Raw genomic sequence first — 27,382 nt, 5'->3', positions numbered from 1 at the left:
CTCAGAACAAAATTCCATCGATTTCATCAGTTCTGGAATGTTGAAATTAGTCTAGGAGAGTTGACAGAATCATATTTGGGGTCATATCGTGGATTTGAGGGGTTGAGTTGGAAATAGTTGAGATTTTAGCCATAGTTTTGACTTTGATCAATATTTGAGGATCGGATGTTCGGAATTGAATTCCGACGACTTCATTGGATTCAGATGATGATTTTAGGCCTAGGGAGAGTTCCTGTGTATTTTTCAGAAGTTTCGAGGGCGTTTTGGTCTTTTGAGGCATAAAGTTGATTTAGTTGCTACTTTTTAGTTTTTCGGGTTGAGAAGACCTCAAAATCAAATTCCGATGATTCCGTTGAGTACGGAACATCGATTTTTGTAGGTTTGCATATATGGTTTGTCTATATGGGGTTCTGAACGAATTTTGAAGGGTGATTCCGAAAAATTGAAATTTAGAGGGATTTAGTGTGTTTCTACGATCTGGTGCCTGAAGGTCCTTCTCCGCTTTCGCGGAGACTTGCCCGCGTTCGCGGAGGCTGGTCCGCATTCGCAAAAGGGCGATTGTTCCTTATCCGCGTTCGCGGAAGGACTTCTGGTTAGCTTCCGCGTTCGCGGAGAGCAAATGACCCCTAAACAAAGACAAAATCGGAGTTTAGTCTATTTTCACCATTTTTGGTGTTTTTGGAACTCAAGGAGACGATTTTCAGAGGAGATTTTGTGGGAAAACTTTGGGTTAAGTGATTCTAACCTCCAATCTTGATTACCCATTGATTAATTTCTGTGTTTAACATGGAATTTAGGGATTTTGAGTAAAGAAATATGGGGTTTCAAGAACTTAGATTAGTTTTAAGTTTTGATGATTGCGAGCTCGTTTTAAGTCCAAATCCACTTTCATTTTCACTAGTAAATCTCAAATACTTTGAGGATGTTTTTTATGTAAAAATTTCTGAAATTTTCTGTTCATTCGGAATTGAGTTTTTCGGGCATTTTGGGTCAATTTCAGCCCGATTTTCAAAAATATGATATTTATATCGTTGGTTCCGTATTTTGATTGGAAACTTGAATTTGTATAGATTGTGGTGAATTGGAGTGCATTCAGAAGGAAAAAGCTCACGTGGAGTGACTGATCGCGTGTTGGCTCACACAAGTGGACTCTTAAAACTCTATGAATCTCTTAGAATTCTCGAATATCCCGTTGTAAATGTGTTGGGTGTAATGGGGATGAGGTTACAGATTTAATTATGATATGAAATAATCTAAATGAATCGACAGGGTTAATAAAAGACGATGTGTGATTGTTGAGTATTGAATATTATATGCTGTAATCTAGATATCTATGTGTATTTGATGAAATACTTGATAGTCTAATTGTGATTGCGGTTTGTCTAAATTGACTATTCTTCATTACTTGTGTGAGCATGTTGTTTGCATTGGTTCTGAAATACTATGATGAGAGGTATATGATTGTGAGATCGAGGTCATTTCCGACGAGATTATATTGTCGATGTCATTTCCTGCGAGATTACATTGCTGAGGTCATTTCCGATCAGAGATTATGAGGCCGAGGTCATTTTTGGTCAGAGTTTATTATGCCAAGGTTTTTGCCGGCAAGTGCACACATGCATGATTATTGAGTGCGCATATACATATTCTGCATATCTGTGTTGAAAGTTTGATGCCTATTTCTGACTTGTGAGTATTTGTACGATATCTCTTGTGATATTGAGCTGTGATCTGAATCTTATTTGAACTGTATAGTATGAACTGCTAGGTTGGGCTGATTTCTATTCAGGTTTTAGTTTGGACGTTCGGTTGGGTTGGAAAGGAGTTCGTGTATTCTATTAGATTTACTTAGTTTTTCTAGTTAGCTTGCTGGATACCTAGTTGTTTGGTACTCGCCCTTGCTTCTACACTAGTGTAAGTTCTGAGCCTAGACTTTGTTCATCGTCTCCTTCTGATCATTCGAGGCTTCCAGGAATTTTGGGAGAGATAGCTACTAACATTCAGCATACTTTCAGATTTTTTGTACTTTTATGCTTTACTCTACTTGAGAATTGAAGACATATTGAGACTGTATTTCATTTCAGTTTTGTTTTTCTTTAGCGGCTTGTACATGTAACAATCAATTTTTGGGGGTAACTTAAGTTGAAAGACTTCCACTTTTATTTATTGTTTACTTATTTAGAATGTTTCCGCTTTATTTATCAAAATATTGAGATTTAGGCTGACTTTTTCGATGGGAAAGGAAAGGTGTCATCACACCCAGAATCGGATCGTGACACTCAAAATCGCTAATCCATTACCGTTAAATCAATAAAAAAAATTTGATTCAAATTATCGATTTCGGTTCGATTTTGAACAAACTTAATTTTCACTATGTAAAAAAAAGTATAAATATCTTCATATACTAATAGATTCATGTCACAATATAGAATTTGGATTCCTAGGAGTTGATCAAATACATATAAGTGGGGGTAGAGAAAAGAGAAATTGGAGGAAAGTTATAAGGTGAGTAGTCAAACTCTTATCAATAAAGTGAAAACGCAATTAGTTAATCAATTATGTTACTAAGATTTCGATCATACTAGTCATGACAGGCCTATACTATTTTTAACCACTACATCCTATATAAATTCGAACTAATTAAAATCATTATGAGAAGACTATACTTCAAGATTTAAAAACATAAAATTACATCTTTCTTTTTTCCTTCTTATTTTCAAAAAGATCAATAGCGTTTCAACTTACCCTCCAAAATGACTCGATCACTCAACCTAAATTCATCTCTTCATATTAATTCTATTATATGAGGGGGAGTGTGAGGAGCTTGGGGTCAAGCTAACTGCTTAGTCATCCCAAGCTCCTCACATAGTTAAATGTTTTATTTTGTGTTTTAATGATGAACTATCTGATCATTTCCACTATTTATATTTAGTAATTTCATTTTAATTTATTTGTCTTACTTTCATTTTTAGTATGTTATATATTTAAATTACGAAAAAATTATACTATAATTTATAATAATTAAAAAGTTAAAATATTTTTAAAATATATTAAACTTTTAATTGACTCTCAAAATTTTATATCAGGCGCATAAATTGGGACAAATGGAGTAACATATATTATTTTTAAATTACATAAAAAAAGTACTGTAAATCACAATAATTAACAACTTAAACTATATGAAAATCAGAAGATAGCCACATAAACTGAGACAAATGGAGTAACATATAAATTGAGACAAATGGATTAACATATATTGGGCTACTTAGGATCAGAGAATTGTCCAACTTGTCCTTCTACTTCAATTTCCTCTATTAATTATATTTACTACCTTCTCCGCTTTAATTTATTTATCTTACTTTCCTTTTAATATGTTATATATTAAAAAATTATAAAAAAATTATATTATAAATTATAATAATTAACAACTTAAAATATTTTAAAACATATTAAAAAGTTGGTTGACTCTCAAAATTTTATATGTATTTACATAAATTGGGACAGAGAGTTTGAATTTTACATAAAAGTACAATATATTACAATAATTAACAATTCAAAATATTTAAAAATTTTATAAAAAATTAATTGATAATCTTAATTTCTCTTATGCCATATAAATTGAGACAAATAAAATAATATATATTGAATCCGTGTTTGTGCAGGCGGTTGCATCTAGTATATTTTAGAAGTTAAAATATTACTTTTCCTAATTGTAGATGTCGGCATTTGACTTGGACTATTTCATGTCAAAAGGTGCCACTTACGCGTATCTTCAGAAATTATTTTTTTAAAAAAATAATTGAAAGTCAAAAGAATAATCATATTATTATTATTATTATTATTATTATTATTATTATTATTATTATTATTATTATTACTTAATACTTCATCCTCCAAATTTCCAGCAAGATAATTATTTTTTTCCACTTTTAAATATCATCGACGCCATTGAATATGCAAAAATAAAAAAATAAAAAAATTCCCCACCACCATTATATTAACTATTGTTCTAGACAATTCACATTTAAATCTCTTATAATTTGACCATTATAATTTTTTTTCTTTAATAACTGTGGTGTCTCGTCCCAATTTATATGATGTAGTTTGTCTACGTCTTGCAATGTTTCAAAACAATCCTCAACATGAGTAAAATGTTAATTATATCATTAAATATTGGTCAAACAAAAAATGTATCATTCTTTTTTAGACTGACTAAAAAGAAAAATATATCATGTAAATTGATACAACAACAACAACGGCAATATACCAAGTGAAATTCCACAAGTGGGTCTGGGGAGGGTAAGATTCATTCTTTTTTAGACTGACTAAAAAGAAAAATATGTCATATAAATTGATACAACAACAACAACGACAAGTCGACAATATACTGAGTGAAATTCCACAAGTGGGGTCTAGGGAGGGTAATATGTACGCAGACCTTAACACTACCTCATGGAGATAGAGAGACTGTTTCCGAAAGACCCTCAGCTCAAAAGTCACAGTCCCAAGTAAGAGAGAAAAACAATATATATATAGCAAAATGGCAAAAAAATACGAAAAGGGATGCAAATTTTATAAGACAAAAACAATAACTATAACAGAGTAATGTGATAATCAAAGACAATAACAACACAACTATAAAAGCACGCTTAGATCTACGACCACCCTAAACCGACACACGGCAATACAACATTTTGTCCCTACTAGTGTTCTACCCTAATCCGCGATCTCCACTTATTTCTATCTAAAGTCATGTCCTCGATCATATAAATTGATACAAAGAAAGTTTTAGATATAGGTTCAATCAAGCTAAATACTTTCGATATGAAGCAAGAATGTATAGGTAAAAGGCCATTGGATTTAAATAATATTATACTTTGATGCCATAATTAAGTTGAATCCGTAGAGCTAAAATTTCTATGGAATGATATAATATGTACTGCCTAAACTAATCAACTTCCTTTAAGTCAAAAGAAAATGATGATTTAAAAGATTATTAATATAAACTATATGTTAAGGAATGCACATTTATTTTTCACTTAAAATATTGAGTAGACCACTAAAAGGTACAAGTACGATCAACCAATTAAATTAAAATTTCTATACTGATTCTTCAAAATAATAAAAAGGACCTAGAAGTCAACATGAGAAAATTCAATGTCGATTAATCCTTGAAGAGTTTAGTCAAAAAAATGTTATTAATAATAATGAATTTCAAACGTTGTTTAAGTAGGCCATTTATGTTCTCACCAGAAATATGTACTCTGTCTTATTTTATGTGACACTATTTGACTTAGTGCGATTTTTAAGAAAAAAATGAAAACTTTTGCAACTTATGGTGCAAAACAATCCTTAGGTATCTCATTAAGGGTAAAAAAAAAAATTAAAATTAAATTATTTTTAATTATAATAAAATAATATTCTTTTTAATTGAGATGAACTAAAAAAAAATGTATCATATAAAATGGATCACATGGAGTAATGTAAATTAAGTGCCCGTTAGGTCATGAATACTTTTTATTAATATTCCAAAAAAACAATTTGGACATAGAATTAATTAGCACACTTTATATCTCCCAAATGGCCACCGAACATTTTCAGTTAAAAATTTTAATGAAAAAAATAGTGATCTTTTAGTAGCAAATAAAAGAGCACAATAATCTAGTGCACAAAATATGTTTTGTTAGCATGGTTTGGAGAAGGATTGTATCCCAAGAAATATGATATAAATAGTCTATCTTAGTGCAAACATTATGATTATTTTCACGGCTCAAATCCATGACTTATCGATCATACGAAAATAATTTTAGCATTGCTCCATAGCTCTCCTTTCACATTTTCTATTACTAAAAAAATATATATAATGTTTAAAATTTAAAAAGAAAATTATGAAACCATAAAGTCAATACTCCATTTTGTGTGTGAATTTATTGATCATATTTTCCATCAAAAGTGGCATGTGGACCAAACTATATGTCCATTTATAAAATCCACCAAATGCTTCCACTTTATGTCTTTTCTATCAATTTCTACACTTAATAACACATTCATAAAATTCAACATCCCTCAAGAAATATAAATAAAAATCCATCAAATCTTATTTTTCAATATTCTCAAAATTAACATTCTCAAAAAATGATGAATATTTTTCATTTCATATTCTTTTTTCTTCTTGTTATTACTACATCTTCAAGAATTCAAGCTCTCCGGCAGCTGCCGGAGCATGTTTCCGGCACGCCGGCGGCAAGAAAATCACAAGTTTTTCGACCTATGGTGAGTGCTCCGGCAGCTCAAGATTTTGAGTCATTCAAGAGGAGAATTCCCACTGGATCAAACCCTTTGCATAACAAGAAGAGATAAAGATTATCCCGATCAATTTACGTGCACCTTATTTGTTTCACATACGAGTATCTGCTACCTTCCGTTAACACAGGTTTCAAATAACTATGTTCAGCAAGTTTCCAATGAAGTAACTCTGTTTATCAAAATTTTTGCAGATACGAATAAATCACCTAACATTTTTTTTATTATTATTATAACAAATTAAGCTCTATGCTTTTATATTTTCTTGTTTAATTTGAAGGGCTTTATTTGAGTTTCATTCGTTAATTTTGTACAAAATAATACAAGGTTAAGCTTATTTGTAGAAAAGTTTGATGAGTTATATTTAATTTCTTGCAAAGGTATCGGATTTTAAATACTTTTATAAGAAATATTAGGAGTTCTATATTTCTTAGATTGCTTTGATAATGGACGTTTGGAAAATTTTAAAAATAATAATATATTTTGCAGGTAGATGATTATCTGATACAACAAGTTACCATATATTGTCTAAAATATATACAAAAATGAAAAATACAATTAAACTTTCTAAAGTAAAATTAAATTTATTTTTAATATCGAAGTTTCATAATATGAAACGGAGGGAGTAGCAATAATTATGTTAATTGGACTAATTCTATTTTTTTTTAATAAAAAAGAATGAGCAGTAATAATTAATAGCTGTCTTATTATTTCTATTTTTTTCACTTGAATGTCTGTTCCTTTTTCTGGAAAATAACTCCACATTTATGCACCAAGGCTGTACTGGTCAAGTTGTTACCCCATCCCCTCCTGTCTGCCTGCCCATATATCCAATAACACCAGCGGGTACAATAGTTTTTTTTAAAAATAAATAGTTAATATTATAGAGTTTCAGATAGTATATATGAGTGAAACTTTGAAATTTCATGAAAACAATTATATGTTTTCCAATATATGAGTTGAAAAGTGGTTAGTTGTTGGCGCATCCCTTCATGTCCACTAACCAACAATCACAAGCAGATTGATGCACTAAAAATAACGTTTACCGGCCACTTTTTGGTTGTATTTTTAAAAATAATCGTCAATTAATGGTATTGAATTTCAGATTCCACATAATTTTGAACAACGTGATAAAATCCTGGAGTTGCACATATATATATGGAATTCGACACTCTATGGCAACAACTATTTTTCAATTATATGAACGGAAAAGTGAAATTCGACACTCTATGGCAGAACGACTTGATGCGTGTGTCTAATTTGTTGTGTGACAATAATCGTCGAACCTAACATGTGTATGTTGTATATACACTTTTGAAAGCTTATTCGATCACATATAAGTACTAGGGTTTACGTACATCCTCGTACATTATGTGAAGTGATATATCCAATCGATACATCGCGTAAAAGTGATGTATCTGACATCCTGATACATCAAGCAAAGTGATATATCTGATCGATACATCGCGTACAATGATGTATCAGAAAATACGAGAGAGTAAGGACTATTTTGATCCATTAAAATTGCCCGTGGAATAGTACTATTGCAATTGGAAAATATGAATGGTTACATTCTCTGTGTATTTCTAAAAAGTTGGAAACTATTTATATGATTAAGTTAATATGGTAAGAGACAAGTGACAAATGATGTTAATAGATCCTTATGATTTAATTAGCCAGAGTTGTAAAAGAAAATGGGCTGCAAAAGAAAGGAGGATGCACTAGATAGTATCCTACGAGACCAGCTGGGACGAATTTAAAATTTAAATTTGATTAGTTCATCTTTTAAGATTTTTAATGTCGAACACTAATAAAAATAGGCCAAAGATCGAGGGTTAAACGGATAATCTCAATTTTCTGACTAAAATCTACCAAAAATTGATGGATTAAACTATGTAAAAAATTTGGTGGGTTGATTTTTTTTTTAAAAAAGGCCAAATATATAGCTCAAATTTATTAATGTTGTTTAGTACTTCAACAAATTATAAGAAAATTAAAATTGGATTTAGTTGAGTGAATTAAATTATGACTTATTATTTAGCTCATTTGCAGTGCCTAGCCCAACTAACTTTGGTAGAAATAGTGTTCGCGGTGAAAGATATAGTCCAAGAAGCTTCAAATTTTACATCTTAAAGTTTCACCTGTAAAATTTAAACCTCACAATAGTGACACTATTTTTCCATTACACATCTGAAAAAATGACTATTTGTGAATTTAATCATAATTTTTAGGCAAAGTTAGATAATGACCCAGCTTTATTGATCCACCACATATTTTATTCCCTCTTAATTCAATTCAATTCGTTCATGTGACACTATTACATGTAGTCAAGTTTGTTGTTACCAATACAATTTAATTATTAATTAAATGTGGAAATGATGCAAAATGTTAAAAAAGATTAGAACTTACGATCAACATCATGAATACCACTTTGAATGTCCTATGTTCTACTTATTATGTTTTAATGCACATCATGTCGTAAAATCATTTGTTTTGTATTACTTGTTCACAATTCAAAGAAAGGATTTACTCATTTACACAAGTGAAATCTCACTATATTAGATTAAAGGAAAAAAAAATGAAAAAACATGTTCCTTTTTGAAGAACTGGCCTTGGAATAAATATTTCAAAAAAGAAAGATTTTTCAGAAGCTGGCATCGCTGCAGTGAGCAAACACGAACAAGAAAGTACACCCACAATCTGATTTGTGTACTTTCTAGTTCGTGTTTGCTCCAGAAAGCTAACAAGTAGGCACAAGAAAGCCCCTGTGTGCTCAGTAAAGTCATCTAACAACACCACAAATGCAATAAGAAATAATAACAATCTGATTTGAAATAACTAAAACAAAACAACAGCCATCATCCATGGAGCAAAATTGAGATTAAATTTTCATATAGAACGTACATATACAGCTTATAAGCCAAGTGTACTTACAATTACACCTGACACAATTAAAAACGAACTTTCCAATCCCAAAACAAATAAGAAAACATAAAAAAGTATACAAGCAGAAACACATTATATACTTTGCATGCAGATCTTCCTAAACCAGCTAATGTTGTATGGTTCGGAGTGTCGGCCAATCAAGAACTCTCACATTCAGAAGATGAAAGTGGCGGAGATAATGTTGAAATGAATGTGAGGGTATACTAGGAGAGATAAGAGTTAAAAATGAGGAAATATGAGAGGATGCGGAAAGCGAGGTTGAGAAGGTTCCAAAATGCCCCAGTGCGGAGGTGTGTGAGGTTGACCAAAGAAGTATTGGGGAGAAATATTTAAACATGATATGATGCAGTTGCAACTTACTGAGGATATGCCCTTAGATAGGAAGGTCTGAAAGACATGAATTAGGATAAAGGGCTAGTAGGTAAGAGTATGTTAATACTAATAGGTAGGAGTGTTTTGTCTTGTTGCCCTTACTAGTAGTCGTACGACTACTCTTGTACTTTCTTGTTCTTCGAATTTTGTGACTATCTATTATTTCGTGTAGTTTATTTGTTGTAGTACTATTATGTTCCAATATGTAGTAACAACTATCTATTGTCTATTGTACTTTCATAATTCCTTTTCCAAGACTTTTTGCCTTGAGCTGGGAGTCTATCAAAAACAACCTCACTACCACACCTCTAAAGTTCTAAGGTAGAAGTAAGGGGTGCATACACTCTAACTCTACCTTTCCGAGACCCCACCATCTAGGACTATACTGAGTATGTTGTTGAGGCAGATCATCCTAATATTAGAAAGTTAAAGAGTATGTTGTAGGTTTGGGGTGGGGACAATAGACTTTAAAAGTACTTTGTAACCAACATTATTCAGCATTGGCCACAAGATGCAGCTAACACACGCTACCCCCAACAGTTAACTGCGCAAATGGCATGTAATCTTGAAAATACATGCCAACTATAGCTAAGAGGAATCACCAAACCGAGACATCAAACTATGAGCCTGTTTGGATTGGCTTTTAGCTTTGACTTGTAAGTTAAAATTTCTAAGTTATGACTTTTGACTTATTTTAAAGCATTTTAGCTTAAAACCAAGTGCGTATAAACACTCCACAAGTGCTTAAAAGCAAAGCCAATGCAAACAGGCTCTATAATTGGTTGAGATCAAGGCACCTCTAGGAAGCCCAAAAAACTCGGGATCTATACTCTAGGAAGCAATCCCCATAGATCTCTAACAAGCACGCACCATAATCTACAGGAAGTTAAAAAGATCAAGAATCTACCTTATAAAGAACTCACTAGATAATGATACCAACCAAACATCTAAGAAACCAAGCTTACAAAAGATACATGAAAGAGCTCCAAAAGAGTAAGGTTCTAGCTAATTCATAGTTCACAAAAAAGGAAAAATGTCTAAACTAAAACATCGGGTCTCAGGTCCCACAATAGTAAGAGCAGGAACAAACTAGGGTTCTCCCAATCTTCTAGACGTTGACTCCTTGCTAGCGCTCCCATATCTACTCAACTCTGAGCCAAAGATGCATTACCATGAGCCTGAATGCAACACCTAGGAACTGCTTAGGAAAATCTACCTGCCATAGGGATGGTAACGGCCGCTGCCACTATAGCCTGTCCTACTTCCATAAAGACCTCCTGGTCCACCATAACCAGCGCCAGGGCCAGAGTCATAACCAGCACCGGGGCCAGATTCATAACCAGCGCCAGCGCCAGAGCCAGCGCCACCATAGCCCCCATAACCACCTCCACGGCCATATGCCGCCATTAGTCCACCGCCACCATATCCACCAGCACCTCCACCATACCCGCCGCCATAAGAGCCATAGCGACTAGAATAGCCCAGTGAGGGATCTCCTCGATAGCTACCAAATTCACCTCCACCAAAGTCTCCATATCTACCACCGAATTCACCACCACCATATCCATAGTCACCAAACCTACCACTCATACCTCCAGAAGACCTATAAGAAGCAGGGCCAAAACTGCCACTGCCAAAACTGCTATATGAATTGCCAAAGCCTCCATAACTATCATTGTATGCACGTCCCCTAGATTCACTACCATATGCAGGACCAGATGCTGGGTTTGAGGGTTTCTTTGGTTCTGCCTTCTTGATCTCAACCTACAATAAAGAAGCAGGTTAACCTAGAAGATCACCTATGCAATAGCCTGACACAGCTGAGCCCTGAAAGAAGCACACTGCATGAATCCTACAACTTTAAACTACGACACCTGAGAGACATTCTGCGAAAAGCTGAACAAATAATACTGAAATTTGCAGGATAAAACCAAAGAGAAATATTGACCTTTCACTATTTGAAAGACAGTTACATCCCAACACATCTGACCTCTTGGACAACCATTGAATAAAACTCACCTGGTTACCCAACATATCAATCATATTTCCCTCAGACAGCAAATTATCAACTACTTGTTCCTCATCAAACACAATAAATCCAAACCCTCGAGACCGCTTAGACACATGGTCCCGTATGATCTCGCAGTCGGTCACCTTACCATACTTGGAGAAGAAGCCCTTGAATTCATCTAACCACGAAGAAAAAAGAGAAACAATTACATACATGAGAAGCTGGATAAAATCTGGCACAAAACTGCAGTATAAAGCACATGGTGTTTAACACATTTCTTGAAAAGAAAAATAAGTGATATTTCACCTTCATTCATAGTAGTAGGAATGCCGCCAACAAAAACCTTCTTTGTTTTGAAATCCTTCGATTCAGCAGATCCTTTAGGAATGGTTCTTTTGATCTCAACCTGACAAAATGTAATCTAGTAAGTTCAAAGCCATGATGCATGCCACCTAACACAGCAGGTTTTTACTTAAAGCAGATGCTTAGAGAATATGGTATCTACTAGAAATCTCACAATACAAAGTATACTATGATCTTTAGTTACACATATACATTACCTACAATGCAAAAACTACAATATTGTTTCTGCTAGAAATCTCACAATATCAGGAATACTATGAACTTCAGTACAATTATACAATACCAACCAAACTCATAATAATCTCAAAAGAATTTTACGAGTCAACATAAATTGATGGTTTGTTAGAAACAACCACAAAAAGGAGAATTTCTCATGACAATCATATATAAAATTTCTGGTAGCTCCTTTCTCCAACCCTATTTGACAATAATCAAACACAGACTTAGTATATACATTGAAAGTGAAGCTAAGCCACTCACTTGTTTGTCATTGATAATATGAGTTTCAGCAATAACAGTGTCAACGACAGAGGGATCTGCATAAGTGATGAACCCAAAACCTCTAGGTCTACCAGTATGTCTATCCTTCATAATCACTGAGTCTATTATCTCACCATACTTCTCAAAGTACTTCACAAATTGCTCTACAAACCCAAATTAGAAAAAACAGTTAGAAACTTAGAATATCCTATCAGCAAAGAATAATAAAATTAAATACACAAACGTCAGCTTATCCTTCATAAAAAATTAACAATATACAAACATGTGGCAGAGTTTAAAACTAACCTAATGTTGTCTCCTTCGCTAGACCTCCAATGAAGATTTTTCTGTTCCATAGAGAGAACAAAAAATACAAAATTAATACACACCACAGTCACATTGAATATAACTTTTTCAATAGCAGAACAATAAAAAACCTAGACTACACAATCTGGGCAGATAATTTTTGCAAAAAAGCTGAATTTGATTGAGGAAAAAGATTAAAAACGAAATTTTGAAATTGAAGAAGTGTTCAGGAGCTTCTTTTCATCTAAAAACTCTTCTTCCATTCACAAATCCTTTCGATAAAAAACCTTTTGGGAAAAATTAGTTTGTACAAGTTATATTTGTTTATTCCTAGTTAATTTATGAAGATCTGTCAGAAAAATAAGATCTTTTTGACAAAAAATATGTTGGAAAAAGAGCACCCCTAAATCCCAACTACTAAAACCAGCAAAAAAAATGTTTTGAAAAGTCAAAAATAATCTTATAAACATTAAGAATATGCACATAAATCCTTTCGATTATAAACCTTTTGGGAAAAATAGATTGTAAAAGTTATATTTAGTTAGTTCTAGTTATTTTATGAAGATCAGTGAGAAAAATAAAATCTTTCTGAAAAAAAATGCGGGAAAAAGAAACACCATAAATCCCAACTTCTGAAAACAGTAAAAAATGCTTCAATTGTTGTAATAAAACAAACCCTAAATCCCAACTTCTAAAAACAACAACAAAAAAAATTGCTTCAATTGTTGGGGAACCCCCCACCCCACTCACACACCCCACCCCTAAATCCCAACTCTTCTAAAAGAAGAGCAAAATTGCTTCAATTGTTGGGGAAAAAGAAACACCCCTAAATCCCAACACTTCTAAATAATGCTTCAATTGTTGGAATAAAACACAACACTAAATCCCAACTTCTAAATAATGTTTCAATTGTTGGAATAAAACACAACCCTAAATCCCAACTTCTAAAGAAACAACAAAAAATGCTTCAATTGTAGTAAAATAAAAACACCCCTAAATCCCAACTTCTAAAAAAACAGCAAAAAATGCTTCAATTGTTGGAAACAAAACACAACCCTAAAATCCCAACTTCTAAAAACAAAAAAGAAGCTTCAATTGTTGAGGAAAAACACAAACCCCTAAATCCCAACTTCTAAAAACAGCAACATCAACAAAAAAAACTTCGAAAAGTAAAAACAAATCAGACGTATAATTCAATAAAATTTAAAGAATAAAAGCTCATAAAAACAGATATGGAAACGCTACCCTGGGCTAGCTCCATCGCCGAAATCGTTCTTTCTGGAACCCATAGATAGATCTCAAAGGGAGAAAGCGAGAATTAGGGTTTGTAATTTGAGTTGCTCGAAGCCCAAACGGAGAGAGAAAGATGTAATCCCCTTTCTTCTGTGCTTTATATAGAGAGAGATAAATAAAGAATGCGGATACTCTTACGCTTTCTTGAATTGGTTAAGTTTTCAATATGTATATGGGCTTTCTCATTGGGTTTTTGGATGTGCAATTTTGTATTCTTGCCCTCATTTTGTGTTCTTTAAAAAATAATCTATATTTAGAGACATGTATATAGAGATATTGATATATTATTGTTCTTCAAATTGATGTACAAAATAAATTAGTTTGATTCACTATTTGTAGAAGAATAAAAGTAATTATGCAGTTGTTTGATGTTTGTAAAGTTATTTACAGTCTGCTCTATGAGTTACTTTAGAAAGTTGTTTGTAAATCTGCTTTAATGGAGTTGTTTATATAGCTATTTACAGGTTACTATGTATTTAAGCTATTTTAGGAAGCTTAAATAGTATGCTAAATAGCTTGTTATGGTTTGATTCACTATTTGTAGAATAATAAAAGTTGTTATGCAGTTGTTTGATGTCTGTAAAGTTATTTACAGTCTGCTCTATAAGTTACTTTAGAAAGTTGTTTGTAAAGATGCTACAATGGAGTTGTTTATATAACTATTTACAGGTTACTCTGCATTTAAGCTATTTTAGGAAGCTGCTTGCGAAATTACTTCAAAGAATTCGCTTACAAAGCTACTTCTAGCCTACTTTGTAATTAAGTTATTTTAGGAAGTTGTTTGTGAAACTACTTCAAAGAAATTGCTTATAAAGCTATTTGCAGGCTACTCTGTAATTAAGCTATTTTAGGAAGCTACTTGCAGAACTACTTCAAATAAATTGCTTATAAAGTTACTTGCAGACTATTCTGTAATTAAGTTGCTTTAGGAAGTTATTTGCAAAGTTGTTTATAAAGTTACTTGTAGGATACTGTGTAATTAAGCTACTTTAGAAAATTGCTTGCAAAGCTACTTTAATGAAGTTGCTAATACAACTACTTGCAGGCCACTGTGTAATTAAGCTATTTTAGAAAGTTGTTTGCGAAGCTGCTTCAAAGAAGTTGTTTATAAAGCTATTGTAGGCTACTTTGTATGTAAGCTACTTTAGAAAGCTATTTGCAAAGCTACTACAAAGAAGTTGCTTATAAAACTACTTGCACGTTATTTGCACGCTGCTGTATAATTAAACTATTTTAGGAAGCTACTTGCTAAAGTACTTCAAAGAAGTTGCTTATAAAGCTATTTGTAGGCTACTCTATAATTAAGCTATTTTAGAAAGCTATTTGCGAAGTTGTTTAAAAAGTTGCTTATAAAGCTACTTGCAGGCCACTTTATGATTAAGCTACTTTAGGAAGCTATTTGCAAAGTTGTTTTAAAGAAATTGCTTATAAAGATACTCGCAGGTTACTCTGTGATTAAGATACTTTAGTAAGCTACTTGCAGGCTACTCTATAACTAAGCTACTTTAGAAAGTTTCTTGCAAAGCTACTTCAAAGAAATTGTTAATAAAGCTACTTGCAGGTTACTGTGTAATTAGGCTACTTTTGGAAGCTATTTGCAAAAGTTGTTTCAATGAAGTTGCTTATAAAGCTAATTGCATACTACTCTGTAATTAAGTTATTTTAGGAAACCACTTGTAGAACTACTTCAAAGAAATTGCCTATAAAGCTACTTTGCAGGCTACTCTGTAATTGAGTTGCTTTAGAAAGTTATTTGCAAAGTTGTTTATAAGGTTACTTAAAGGATACTGTATAATTAAGCTACTTTAGAAAATTGCTTGCAAAGCTACTTTGAAAACGTTGCTTATACAACTATTTACAGGCTACTCTGTAATTAAGTAATTTTAGGAAGATGCTTCTGAAGGTACTTCAAAGAAGTTGCTTATAAAGTTATTGTAGGCTGGTCTGTATGTAAGCTACTTTAGAAAGCTATTTGCAAAGCTGCTACAAAATAGTTGCTTATAAAGCCATTTGCACGCTACTTGCACACTATTATTTAATTAAGCTATTTTAGAAAAGCTACTTCGAAACTACTTAAAGAAGTTGCTTATAAAGCTACTTGCAGGGTACTCTGTAATTAAGCTATTTGTGAAATTATTTCAAAAATTGCTTATAAATCTACTTATAGGTTACTCTATGATTAAGCTATTTTAGGAAGCTATTTGCAAAGTTGTTTTAAAGAAGTTGCTTATAAAGCTACTTGCAGATTACTCTGTAATTAAGATACTTTAGGAAGCTATTTGCAAAGCTACTCTGTAATTAAGTTACTTTAGAAAGTTGCATGCAAAGTTTATTCAAAGAAGTTAATTATAAAGCAACTTGCAGGTTACTATGTAATTAAGCTACTTTAGAAAGCTATTTGCAAAAGTTGTTTCAATGAAGTTGCTTATAAAGCTAATTGCATGCTACTCTGTAATTAAGCTACTTTAGGAAGCTGCTTACAAAGTTGTTTCAAAGAAGTTGCTTATAAAGCTACTTGTAGGTTACTCTGTAATTAAGCTACTTTAGAAAGTTGCTTGCAAAGCTACTTCAAGGAAGTTGATTATAAAGCTACTTGCAAGCTACTATGTAATTAAGCTACTTTAGAAAGTTATTTGGAAAGTTGTCTCAAAGAAGTTGCTTATAAAGCTATTTGCAAACTACTCCTGTAATTAAGCTACTTTAGAAAGCTATTTGCAAAGTTGTTTCAAAAAAGTTACTTATAAAACTACTTGTAGGCTACTCTGTAATTAAGCTACTTTACGAAGCTATTGCAAAGTTGTTTCAAAGAAGTTGCTTATGAAGCTACTTGTAGGCTACTCTTTAATTAAGCTATTTTAGAAGTTATTTTCAAAAAAAATTGCTTATAAAGCTACTCTGTAATTAAGCTACTTTAGGAAGCTGATAGTATAGCTACTCTGTAATTAAGCTACTTTAGGAAGTTGATAGTATAGCTACTTGTAAGCTTTTTGGGGAAGTTAGTTGTAGAAGTACTTGCAAATTAAGCTTCTTCAAGAAGTTGTGGGAAAATGAGGTCCCTTGTGTTTTGTTGAAAGAGTTTTAACCTTTGTTGAGAAGCCATCAGACACAATTCTAACATAAAATAAAAAATTATTGTTATTAAGTAAATAAATCAAAGGTTGGTATATAAAAAGATTGATATATTATTTTAGTTCAAATTAATGTACAAAATGAATTGGTTGAATTTTTATTTATGAAACAAAATGCTTTGTAAGTTGCTTGCAAAGCTACTTTAGAGAAGTGGCTTGCAAAGCTACTTCAGAGAAGCGGCTTGCAAAGCTACTTCAGAAAAGTTGCTTGCAAAGTTACTTATAGGGTTGCTCTATAAGTTACTTGTAAGCCTCTCGAGGAAGCTGCTTGTAGAGTTACTTGCAAGCTATTTGTGAGTTGTTTGTAAGTTTCTTTAAGAAATTGTTATGGTAATAAATGAACATCTACAGTTAAGTATATTTATAACACTCTCCTTTGAATGTTCATTAACAAATAATGTGCTTTATTAAATCTTATTATAAACAATCACGAAAAAAATTCAAGTGAAAAAAAGAGTACATATGGTTAATAATATGCATTATTAGTTGCTTAATTAAAAATCTTATTAGAAAAATCCATAAAAGAACCTTGATAAGAAAACAAATACAACAGCGTATTTTACTTTAGGAAGCTGCTTGTAAGCTTTTTCAGGAAGCTGATTGTAGAACTACCTGCAAACTATTTATGTGTTGCTTTTAAATTACTTTTAAAAAATGTGAAAATAATAAATAATCACCAACAATTAAGTATATTTTTAATAACAAATACCTATTTTTTAATGTGGCGATAAAAACTATTTTAGATAAAACACGAAACACTCCAATATATTATACTGGAATTTGAAATATGTACAAGTAAAACTCTACTATATTATTGTATTGGAGTTCACATGAAAATACTAGAGTTCAGGAAAAAATGTTGGAGATGTTCAACATGTTATAATCCCTACCCACCTCATGTCCCTAATGGTAAAAAAAAAATCCATATCCGACATAGCATAAGTTCTGTAGTCATATCTAATTCGATCGGTATAAATTTAAATTTTTTTTTGTCTCACTCGATGTAAAATTTGTAGGAATAGGTTGCCTTTTATGGCATGATTTTTTTATCCTGAAATTAAATTCCTGCCTCGCTCGACATAAGTTTTACAAGAACTATATTATGCCTTGTACGACATAACTTATGAGTTTCAAACAGTACTTTTGCCTAGACCAGCATAAATTCTCTAGAAATTAGTAGAATAACTTGAGTTATATTATAATACAAACATATAAACTTACGCTAAGTAAAAATTATTTGTTATTTTAGTGTTGGAAATATTTTTGGCCACTTTTTTTCTTTTTTTATTGAAAGTGATAAAAGACAAAAATTAAAACCATAAAATTTGAAGTCAAACCGCTTTTATTTAGACACATGTGATGGTTTTGAAGAGATACAAGTAGCAATTCTCGAGGCCCTCCTTGGGGAGTAACAAACTTTCTTATTACATATCTGTGTTATTAAAAATATGTGTCTCAATGTACTTGTTAATTTCAAAATCAATATGAAATTAATTAAATTTTCTTCATTTTACCCTTTGAATTATTTTTTAAAAAGGTAAAAATATTGTAAAGTTAAAAAACAATCTCAATTGCTAATTTTGATAGTAATAAATAAGGCTGGTATTAAGAAAACTTAAGGGATAAATTAGTAAAAATGTTCTTTTTATTTATGATTTCTTAAGAGGGGTGTAAATAAAAAATAGACAAGTAATATAAGACGAAGGGAGTAGGGTTGTTTATCTAATGGATAATATTGCTAAACGGTTGGCTTATCCGTTATCAGTTTTTAGATGTACTAATTCCCTAGCCAATCGATAGAATATCAGTTGATTCGGTAATGGATTAACAATTATCGAACGGTGTATCGACTAACCGCTATGGTACCTTCATTTTCAATAAATGCACTTTACGAAAAAGATGACTTATTTTTACCATGACAGAAAAATAGTAGTACCAAAATGCTAACACTTGCCTCACAAAGCCAAGAACAATGTTAAAAATACTTAACACTTGTATCGACATATATTTTAGTGTCAAGTGTACTTGTTACAAAAATTTAATAAGCATCTTATTAGCCTTTAGGGTTAATAATCAATATTATATATTCTTTATTGGTTTATTTAGCGAGAGTATAGAGTAAAAGTGTAAGTATGGTAACTCTTAATAGATTAACGGTTTATTAGATAAGAAAAGTGAGTAATCCACCTTCTCATCGATAAACCATTAATTATAAAATTTGAATCCGTTCACTAATTGTTTATTCGATAACCCAATATCAATAAGTCATAAGCCATTTTGTTGTTCACTTATCAGTTATGGTTCAATTTTGTTTCGTTAAAAGCATCATTACTCTAAATAAAAAAATAATAAAACTTACATTAATGTTTTATAGTTTCGTTTACCCCGTCTAACTGTTAACTTTTGCTTGTTAAAGTTTTTGAATAAAATATTTTGTAAAACGTTACTCATAAAAACATTGATTTTGTTTCATCAAAAAATTAAAAGACATCAAGATCACTTTCATATTATTCTTAAGAATACTTAAAACATGTAAGTTTTATTATTTTCAACATAAACAACCTCTTGTTCCTCTTTATAGCGGCGAAGCCAGAAATTTGGTAAAGGTTGTTCAAAATTAAATATGTATTCATTATAAGCTAACATTTAACCTCTATAGTATACACCACATAATTTTCCAGCGAAGGGTGTGCACTGGACCAACCTTGGCCTAAGGTGGCTATGCCCATGCCTCTTTATAATCTTTCCTTGACACTTTGGTGCTCAGACTCTTCAAAATTGATGACAGGTGATTGTCCGATCTTCTGAAGAGTCAGAGTAACATATCCAGACAATTTCACACAACCTGCCCATGGAATCATTGAGGAACAGAAATGAGAACCCTGGTGGATAGAAAGTCTCTATGTAAATTGTGGATAGAAACAAGAAGATATGAAACAAGTCAAGTTCAAGTAAATATACTTATTGTATATTTCCGGAAATAATTACTATGCCATAGAAGAGAAGACCAATAAAGAAATAGAAGTAAAAAGTAAATGGCCTATTTTTAAATAGAGTTCCATAAGTTGTTCATGATTTTAGGCAGGGGAGGATCAATGTTATGGTACCGATTCATCTGTATCCCGTACTTTCGACGTAAAATATAAACTTATGTATAAGAATTTACTAAAATTGCGACAAATAGTAGATTTGAACCCATAACTTTTAAGATATAATGCGTTCAATACTGAGAATTTTATGGATTAAACTCATAGAATTTAAATTCTAACTCCGCCTCTGAATTTTAGGGGTTATAAGTAAACACATTTTGCTGCAGTATTGTAGAATGGCATCTGCCATGCTTGACATACAAACAAATTGCAAACAACAAACTTTGGCCTGCCTCTATGTGCCAAATTCTAAGGACTCATCTAAAGAAAATTACAACATTATTCTTTATGTCAGAAAATACATACATAGATGCAAGCATGCATATTGAGCTCCTTGATTTCATCAAACCTTTAGAAGTTCAAACTATAAGGACTAATCAATCTCATGTTCTAATGCCTCTAGCATAAGGTGTTGGAATTCACACTATTTCAATCCTTCCTTAAGATGTTAAACAAACTCTTTGGTGGCAAGAAACGGATCTCGGCGGCCAAGGGGAGAACTAATCCTTCCCTAGGCCGGCATGGTCGGCCTAAATACGCCTCGTTCTGCATGCCAGAACGGTCGGATAACCCTCCCTATGGCTTCCACGGTCCGCCTAAGCCAGTCTCATTCTCCGTGCTAGAACGGTCAGATAACCCTCCTCTAGGCCGCCACATTCCGCCTAAGTCGACCTCGTTCTTCGTCCCGGGACGGTCGAATAATCCTCCTCCCGATAACCACTATCTGCCTGAGTCGGCCTCGTTCTCTATGCCACGACGGTCGGATAATCCTCCTCTCGATCGCTATGGTCTGCCTCCGCCTGAGTCGGCCTCGTTCTTCGTGCCAGGTTGGTCGGAAAATCATCCTCTCGACCGCCACGGTCCACCTAAGTCGGTCCCGTTTTCCATGCCGGGGCGATTGGAGACCCGACCATCGGCGTCGGCCTTGAAGATCATCCATGCAGGTGGGAGTGCTGAATACTACTACATGGCAACTCCTGCAGCCAGGATTCTTGAAAAATACCCATCTTTCATACTAGCCAAGCCTGATGTATTCAGAAAACCATGGGATTCAGTAGTCCACCAAGATGAAATCCTCATCCCTGGCCAAAAATACTATCTTGTCCCACAATGTACCTTAAGAAAACTAAGGAGAAGAATCAAGAAAAACAATCATTCATTCATTTCACAATCCTCACAAAATTCAACTAAGTCACAACACATTACAAGTATTATCAAGACTAAGACAACATCTAGTGATAAAAATAAGGTGCGAAATCGTCGTGTGAGGTTCTTTGGGATTGATTGTAAGCAAGATTCATCATGTTCACTCTCGTTGGAGATGATCAACAAGGGAAATGAAGAGGAAGATCATGGGAAAATCTTGAATGATCCACAGAGAATCATCAAGGCTAATAGGAATGTATTAACATGGCAGCCAACACTTCATGTGATAAATGAGAAGTGATAAGCACTATACATACTACTATGGTACTGAATCCAGATGAATAAAGACTTGGCTATAAGTTGTATGGTATGCTATTTTCTTCTTGTGTTAGTACCAGATTGACCTAACAACGAGGGCATCCTACGTGCAACGATAAAGTTGTCTTTATGTGACTCATAGGTCACAGATTCGAGCCTTTGAAACAACCAGTAATGCTTGCATTAAGTAGTGTGTCTACATCACACCCCTTGAGATGTGTCCCTTCTCCGGACCCTATGTGAACGCCTTTGTGCACCACATTAACCAAACTCAGAGATTCTTATGATCAACTCTGTTTATTGATGTAGTTCATATGTGATATGAACTCATAATTAGTGGCAAATAAGCATTCTTCAGATATTGTAATTGTGAATGATACTAAGAGAAAATGGGCGACTGTAATCCTTTATAATTTGAATTAAAAAAAATGATTCCACAAAGATCTCTTACATATAAATATAAAAATCTCTTGTAAAATAACACATGTCTAAGCTCCAATCATCATTGTCATTATTGTATAACTATTTAAGTCTACGCACTAATGTGCCTTGAATGATCTACATCTATAGCTAGATCTGGTGTCATCTATGAGCAAGCAGAAACAACATTATTAAGAAACAACATTTTTAGCATAGGAAAGTAATAGTCTATTTTGATTTTATTTCTATTTCATAACATTTGATAACAACCCCCCCCCCCCCAAAAAAAAAAAAAAAAAGAAGAAGTTTTGAAGGACAAATTGGATAATAATAAAATGTTTAGGGGCTGAGTTTACAATCCCAAACAAGAAATAGCTCAATTAGACTGTTTCCTATCACTAAAATATTCAGTGAAGCAACCAAAATGCGCCAAGTGCGTATAACACCAAAATCCAATAAATCTGACGGTATAAATCAAATTCTCACATCACATGCGCATTTTAGCAAGCACCCTTGTAGTCACTCATTATGAATCTTTTGCATTTGACTCCAGAAAATGAGGAAATCAAGCACCTATTTTTGTTCCATTTTTTTGTAGGGACAAAAGGTGGAGAAATAATGGTAGAATCCATTTTGAGCTAAAAGGGGTTCGTAATTAAGATTCAAGATTCATGAGGTAAATAAAAACAAAGCTTCTGTTATGTATAGATTTTTCATCATTTTCACCATTAACAAAGCTGACCCTTAATTCAAGATTCACTCAGATCTGTGAATTGTTAGCTTTATTTTGTTAGATGAAACATTTTTCAAGCACCCTTTACTTCTATTTGTGGAGTTCTGTTCTTATATATTACATATTTTGGAGATTTCTGTGTCTTTGTTAATTGCTTGTGGTAATAGTGATTGGAATTGTTGGCTATATTTTGTCAAATGTGGCATTTTTCGAGCACCCTTTTGCTTCTGTTTGTTGAGTTCTACTCTCATATGTTACATATTTTTTTTTAAAATTTTGTCTTTGTGTTTAAGAGTTTTTTGTGAATTGCTTGTGGTGGTAGTGATTGGAATTGTTGGCTTTGTCTTATCAAATGTAACATTTTTTGAGCGCCCTTTGCTTATGTTTGTTGAGTTCTACTCTCATATGTTACACATTTTAATGATTTTTGTGTCTTTGTGTTTTAGGAAGAAGTGGACGTCGCATATTAGTGTAGAAAACTAGTAGGGTAGAGTGTTGTCTTGTCTGTAAAGGTACAGTGCTTGTCATAGGACTAGTCGTCCCCTTATAGGTCTTGCCATATGTTGTTTTAAGGTCATGCCATATGTTGTTTATTGCATTTCAATTATCATATTATTTTGTTGTTGCTATTGTTTTTTTCTCTTATGCTTTTGCCATTGTTTTCTTCTTCTTTTTTCTGGACTTGATACTCTTGAGCCAACGGTCTTTCAGAAACCGTCTCTCTACCTCCACAGAGTAATGACAAGGTCTGCGTACACTCTACCCTGCCCACACCCCACTTTGTGGGATTTCACTGGGTATGTTGTTGTTGTGTTTTAGGATTTAGAGGTTTTGTGAATTTCTTGTGGTGATAGTTATTGGAAATGTTGGATTTATTTGTCAATTGTAACATTTTTTTAGCGGCCTTTGCTTCTGTTTCTGAGATAGATTGTCAATTATAACATTTTTTGAGCGTCCTTTGCTTCTGTTTCTGGAGTTCTATCTCATATGTTACATATGTTAAAGATTTTTATGTGTTTTTGTATTAGGATTAGAGATTTTTGTTTATTTCTTGTGCTGATAGTAATATTTTGTGAAATTTAACATTTTTTGAGCACCCTTTACTTCTCTTTGTGGGAGTTATGTTCTTATATGTTACATATTTTAAATATTTTTATGTGTTTGTGTTTTAGGATTTAGAGGTTCGTGAATTTCTTGAGGTGACAGTGATCTGAAATGTTGGCTTTATTTTGTTGGTCAAATGTAACATTTTTCGAGCACCCTTTACTTCTCTTTGTGGGAGTTATGTTCTTATATGTTACATATTTTAAATATTTTTATGTGTTTGTGTTTTAGGATTTAGAGGTTCGTGAATTTCTTGAGGTGACAGTGATCTGAAATGTTGGCTTTATTTTGTTGGTCAAATGTAACATTTTTCGAGCACCCTTTACTTCTCTTTGTGGGAGTTATGTTCTTATATGTTACATATTTTAAATATTTTTATGTGTTTGTGTTTTAGGATTTAGAGGTTCGTGAATTTCTTGAGGTGACAGTGATCTGAAATGTTGGCTTTATTTTGTTGGTCAAATGTAACATTTTTCGAGCACCCTTTACTTCTCCTTGTGGAATTTTGTTCTTATATGTTACATATTTTAAAGATTGTTGTGTGTTTGTGTTTTAGGATTTAGTGGTTTTTTTAAATTGCTTGTGGTGATAGTGATCAGAATTGTTGGCTTTATTATGTCAAATGTAACATTTTTCGAGCACCCTTTGCTTCTGTTTGTTGAGTTTTGATCTTGTATGTTACATATTTTAAAGATTTTCGTGTCTTTATGTTTTAGGATCTAGAGGATTTTGTGAATTTCTTGTGGTGATAGTGATTGGAAAGAGTGGGAAAAATGGTGGGTCGATCGCCAAGTTTTCTATCCCGGAATGGAAGTTTCAGGCCGGAAAATTTGGGGCAAAATGCATTGGCAATGATAGGGAATCTCTGTTTCACTATATTTGTAGTTGGAGTTTTGATTTTCACTATAATGGCTGCAACTTATGAGCCTGAAGATCCTTTGTTCCATCCTTCGACAAAAATCACTAATTTCCTTTCGTCTAAATCCGATGCCACATTTAAAGCTGATGACACTGTTATGAAGACTGGTGAGGACTTTATTGGTGCAAATCAGACTGCATTTTCTACTTTTATAAACCTAACAGATGTCGACGTTTCGCTAACAGCCAATGACATTGGCACTGAGAGTGATCCTGATTGTCAGGGGAAAACTGATGAACCAATTGATTGCACTGATCTAGACGTGTTTCATATGTTGATGAGGGAAGCCATTGAGAAGTTTAAGGATATACATTTTTACAGATTCGGGAAGTCAGTCCGTGGATCGAATGATAGTTCATGCCACATGGCTTGGCGGTTTAGGCCTAAGGACGGAAACACGGCTGCATTTTACAAAGATTACCGCGAGTTTGTGGTTTCTAGGTCGGAGAACTGTACGCTTAGTGTGGTGAGCATTGGTGAGTATCATACTGGTGGGAATGCTCGGAAAAGAAAGAGAAAGAACTTAGGCGAGGGGTTTGAGAAGTCTGCGAAGACAGGGGGACAAAATATTGCTCTGCCTGAGGTTGGTGAAGCTGTGAACGACTCACTTCCCGTGGTGGAATCAGAGAGTTCTTTCAAGCGCGGGAAGTATCTGGTATATCACGGAGGTGGAGATAGGTGCAAGAGCATGAACCATTATCTCTGGAGCTTCATGTGTGCGTTAGGCGAGGCACAATACTTGAACAGGACCTTAATAATGGACTTGAGTATTTGCTTATCCAAGATATACACTTCATCTGGCGTAGACGAGGAAGGAAAAGATTTCAGGTTTTACTTTGACTTTGAGCATTTAAAGGATTCAGCATCAGTTCTTGATCAGGAACAGTTTTGGGCTGATTGGGAAAAATGGCATCAAAAAGATGGATTATCTCTCCATCTTGTCGAAAATTTCAGAGTTACACCAATGAAGTTATCTGGACTGAAGGATACTTTAATCGTGAGGAAATTTGGAAACGTTGAGCCTGATAATTACTGGTATAGGGTATGTGAGGGTGAGACAGAATCTGTCGTTCAACGGCCATGGCATTTGGTATGGAAGTCAAGACGTTTGATGGATATTGTTTCAGCTATTGCTTCTAGGTTGAATTGGGACTATGACTCAGTTCATGTTGTGAGAGGCGAGAAGGCAAGGAACCGTGAAATGTGGCCACATCTTGCTGAAGATACTTCTCCAGACGCTCTTCTATCTAGTTTGCAAGAAAAGATTGATGATGGAAGGAACTTATATATCGCCACAAATGAACCAGAGACATCTTTTTTCAATCCTTTAAAAGATAAGTACTCTACACATTTCCTCAGTGACTATAAGGATCTGTGGGATGAAGGCAGTGAATGGTATTCAGAGACAGCAAAGCTTCATAACGGAAGTCCTGTCGAATTTGATGGTTACATGAGAGTTTCAGTTGATACCGAAGTTTTCTTGAGAGGTAAAAAGCAAATTGATACATTTAACGATCTCACTAAAGACTGCAAGGATGGTATCAATACCTGCACTTCTTCCAGCTAATCAAAGCTTTACCACTGTCGCGTTGGGATAAATCTTCCGATATTTAGATTTCTTTTAGTTTCTTTTCTGGAAAGTAAAATTTGTTTCATTAGTTAGTAGCATCTCAGATTTTGTTATAGGCATCCGATAAATGCTTGTATTCCTTCATTTGGTAATTTTATCAGTTTTTTTATGTTTGTTCCTTTCTTGGATTGCTTTGTTTGAAACATGAAATTGTTGTTTGATCTCATTAATTCTTCTAATGTGCTGATTAAAGTTGTTCTTTGCAGTTATATGTATTGCTGGAAGCTTATATGTTTCTGTAATCTCACAAGTAACACTGAAAATGCTTGACATATGTTGAAATAGATGGCATATGTTGACATATGTTGGTTTCTTTATATGATTTTGAATGATTCCCGCGTCTTCTTATGACATTTGAGGTTGAGTTAGATGCAAAATTCATAATAGATTTACCTAGACCACATCTTCTCATTTCATAAGGGATTGTCTCATAGAGTTCAATATCCGCTCACAACTCATGGTCAATATGAGCTATAAAAAAAATAGGGGTAGGGAAATAGGAAATGGGGGAACGGATTACAAGGTGGAATTGAACTATCACCAGCAAAGTAAAAATTCAGATAGTCAACCAAATGAGTTAGTAAGATTTTTCTATGAGCTTGAAACTTCCTTAGTAACTCTTGGAACTTCTTTGTAATGACTCCCTTGCATGCCTCATTTCAGAGGAAACCTCTAAGTGGCTCTATTTCACTATATTTCATCCATATCCAATGCCTCTAACTCTCTGAAGTGGTGGATTTTAAGTTGTAGCTAAAAAGTAG

The 27,382-nt window shown here is 33.3% G+C and overlaps 2 protein-coding genes across 2 annotated transcripts; one reads left to right on the top strand and one right to left on the bottom strand.

Moving 5' to 3' along the window:
• Positions 1-10,559: 10,559 nt before the first annotated feature.
• On the bottom strand, positions 10,560-14,179 carry LOC129870553 (heterogeneous nuclear ribonucleoprotein 1-like). Its single transcript, XM_055945372.1, has 6 exons — positions 14,027-14,179; positions 12,782-12,822; positions 12,476-12,639; positions 11,939-12,038; positions 11,641-11,810; positions 10,560-11,385 (listed from the first exon to the last, which is right to left on the bottom strand). Exons 1-6 carry the CDS (start codon positions 14,068-14,070, stop codon positions 10,834-10,836), a joined length of 1,071 nt encoding a protein of 356 aa, XP_055801347.1. The 5' UTR covers positions 14,071-14,179; the 3' UTR covers positions 10,560-10,833.
• Positions 14,180-22,712: 8,533 nt separating this feature from the next.
• On the top strand, positions 22,713-26,836 carry LOC129871183 (uncharacterized). The gene is made up of 2 exons (XM_055946063.1): positions 22,713-22,911; positions 24,789-26,836. The coding sequence occupies exon 2, from the start codon at positions 24,846-24,848 to the stop codon at positions 26,556-26,558; it is 1,713 nt and encodes a 570-aa protein (XP_055802038.1). The 5' UTR covers positions 22,713-22,911; positions 24,789-24,845; the 3' UTR covers positions 26,559-26,836.
• Positions 26,837-27,382: the final 546 nt, after the last annotated feature.

This window comes from Solanum dulcamara, chromosome 10, assembly GCF_947179165.1.
Source record: "Solanum dulcamara chromosome 10, daSolDulc1.2, whole genome shotgun sequence".
NCBI classification, from domain to species: Eukaryota; Viridiplantae; Streptophyta; class Magnoliopsida; order Solanales; family Solanaceae; genus Solanum; species Solanum dulcamara.
Note: the sequence above shows the minus strand (reverse complement) of the source record. Positions and strands in the feature narration are given on the sequence as shown.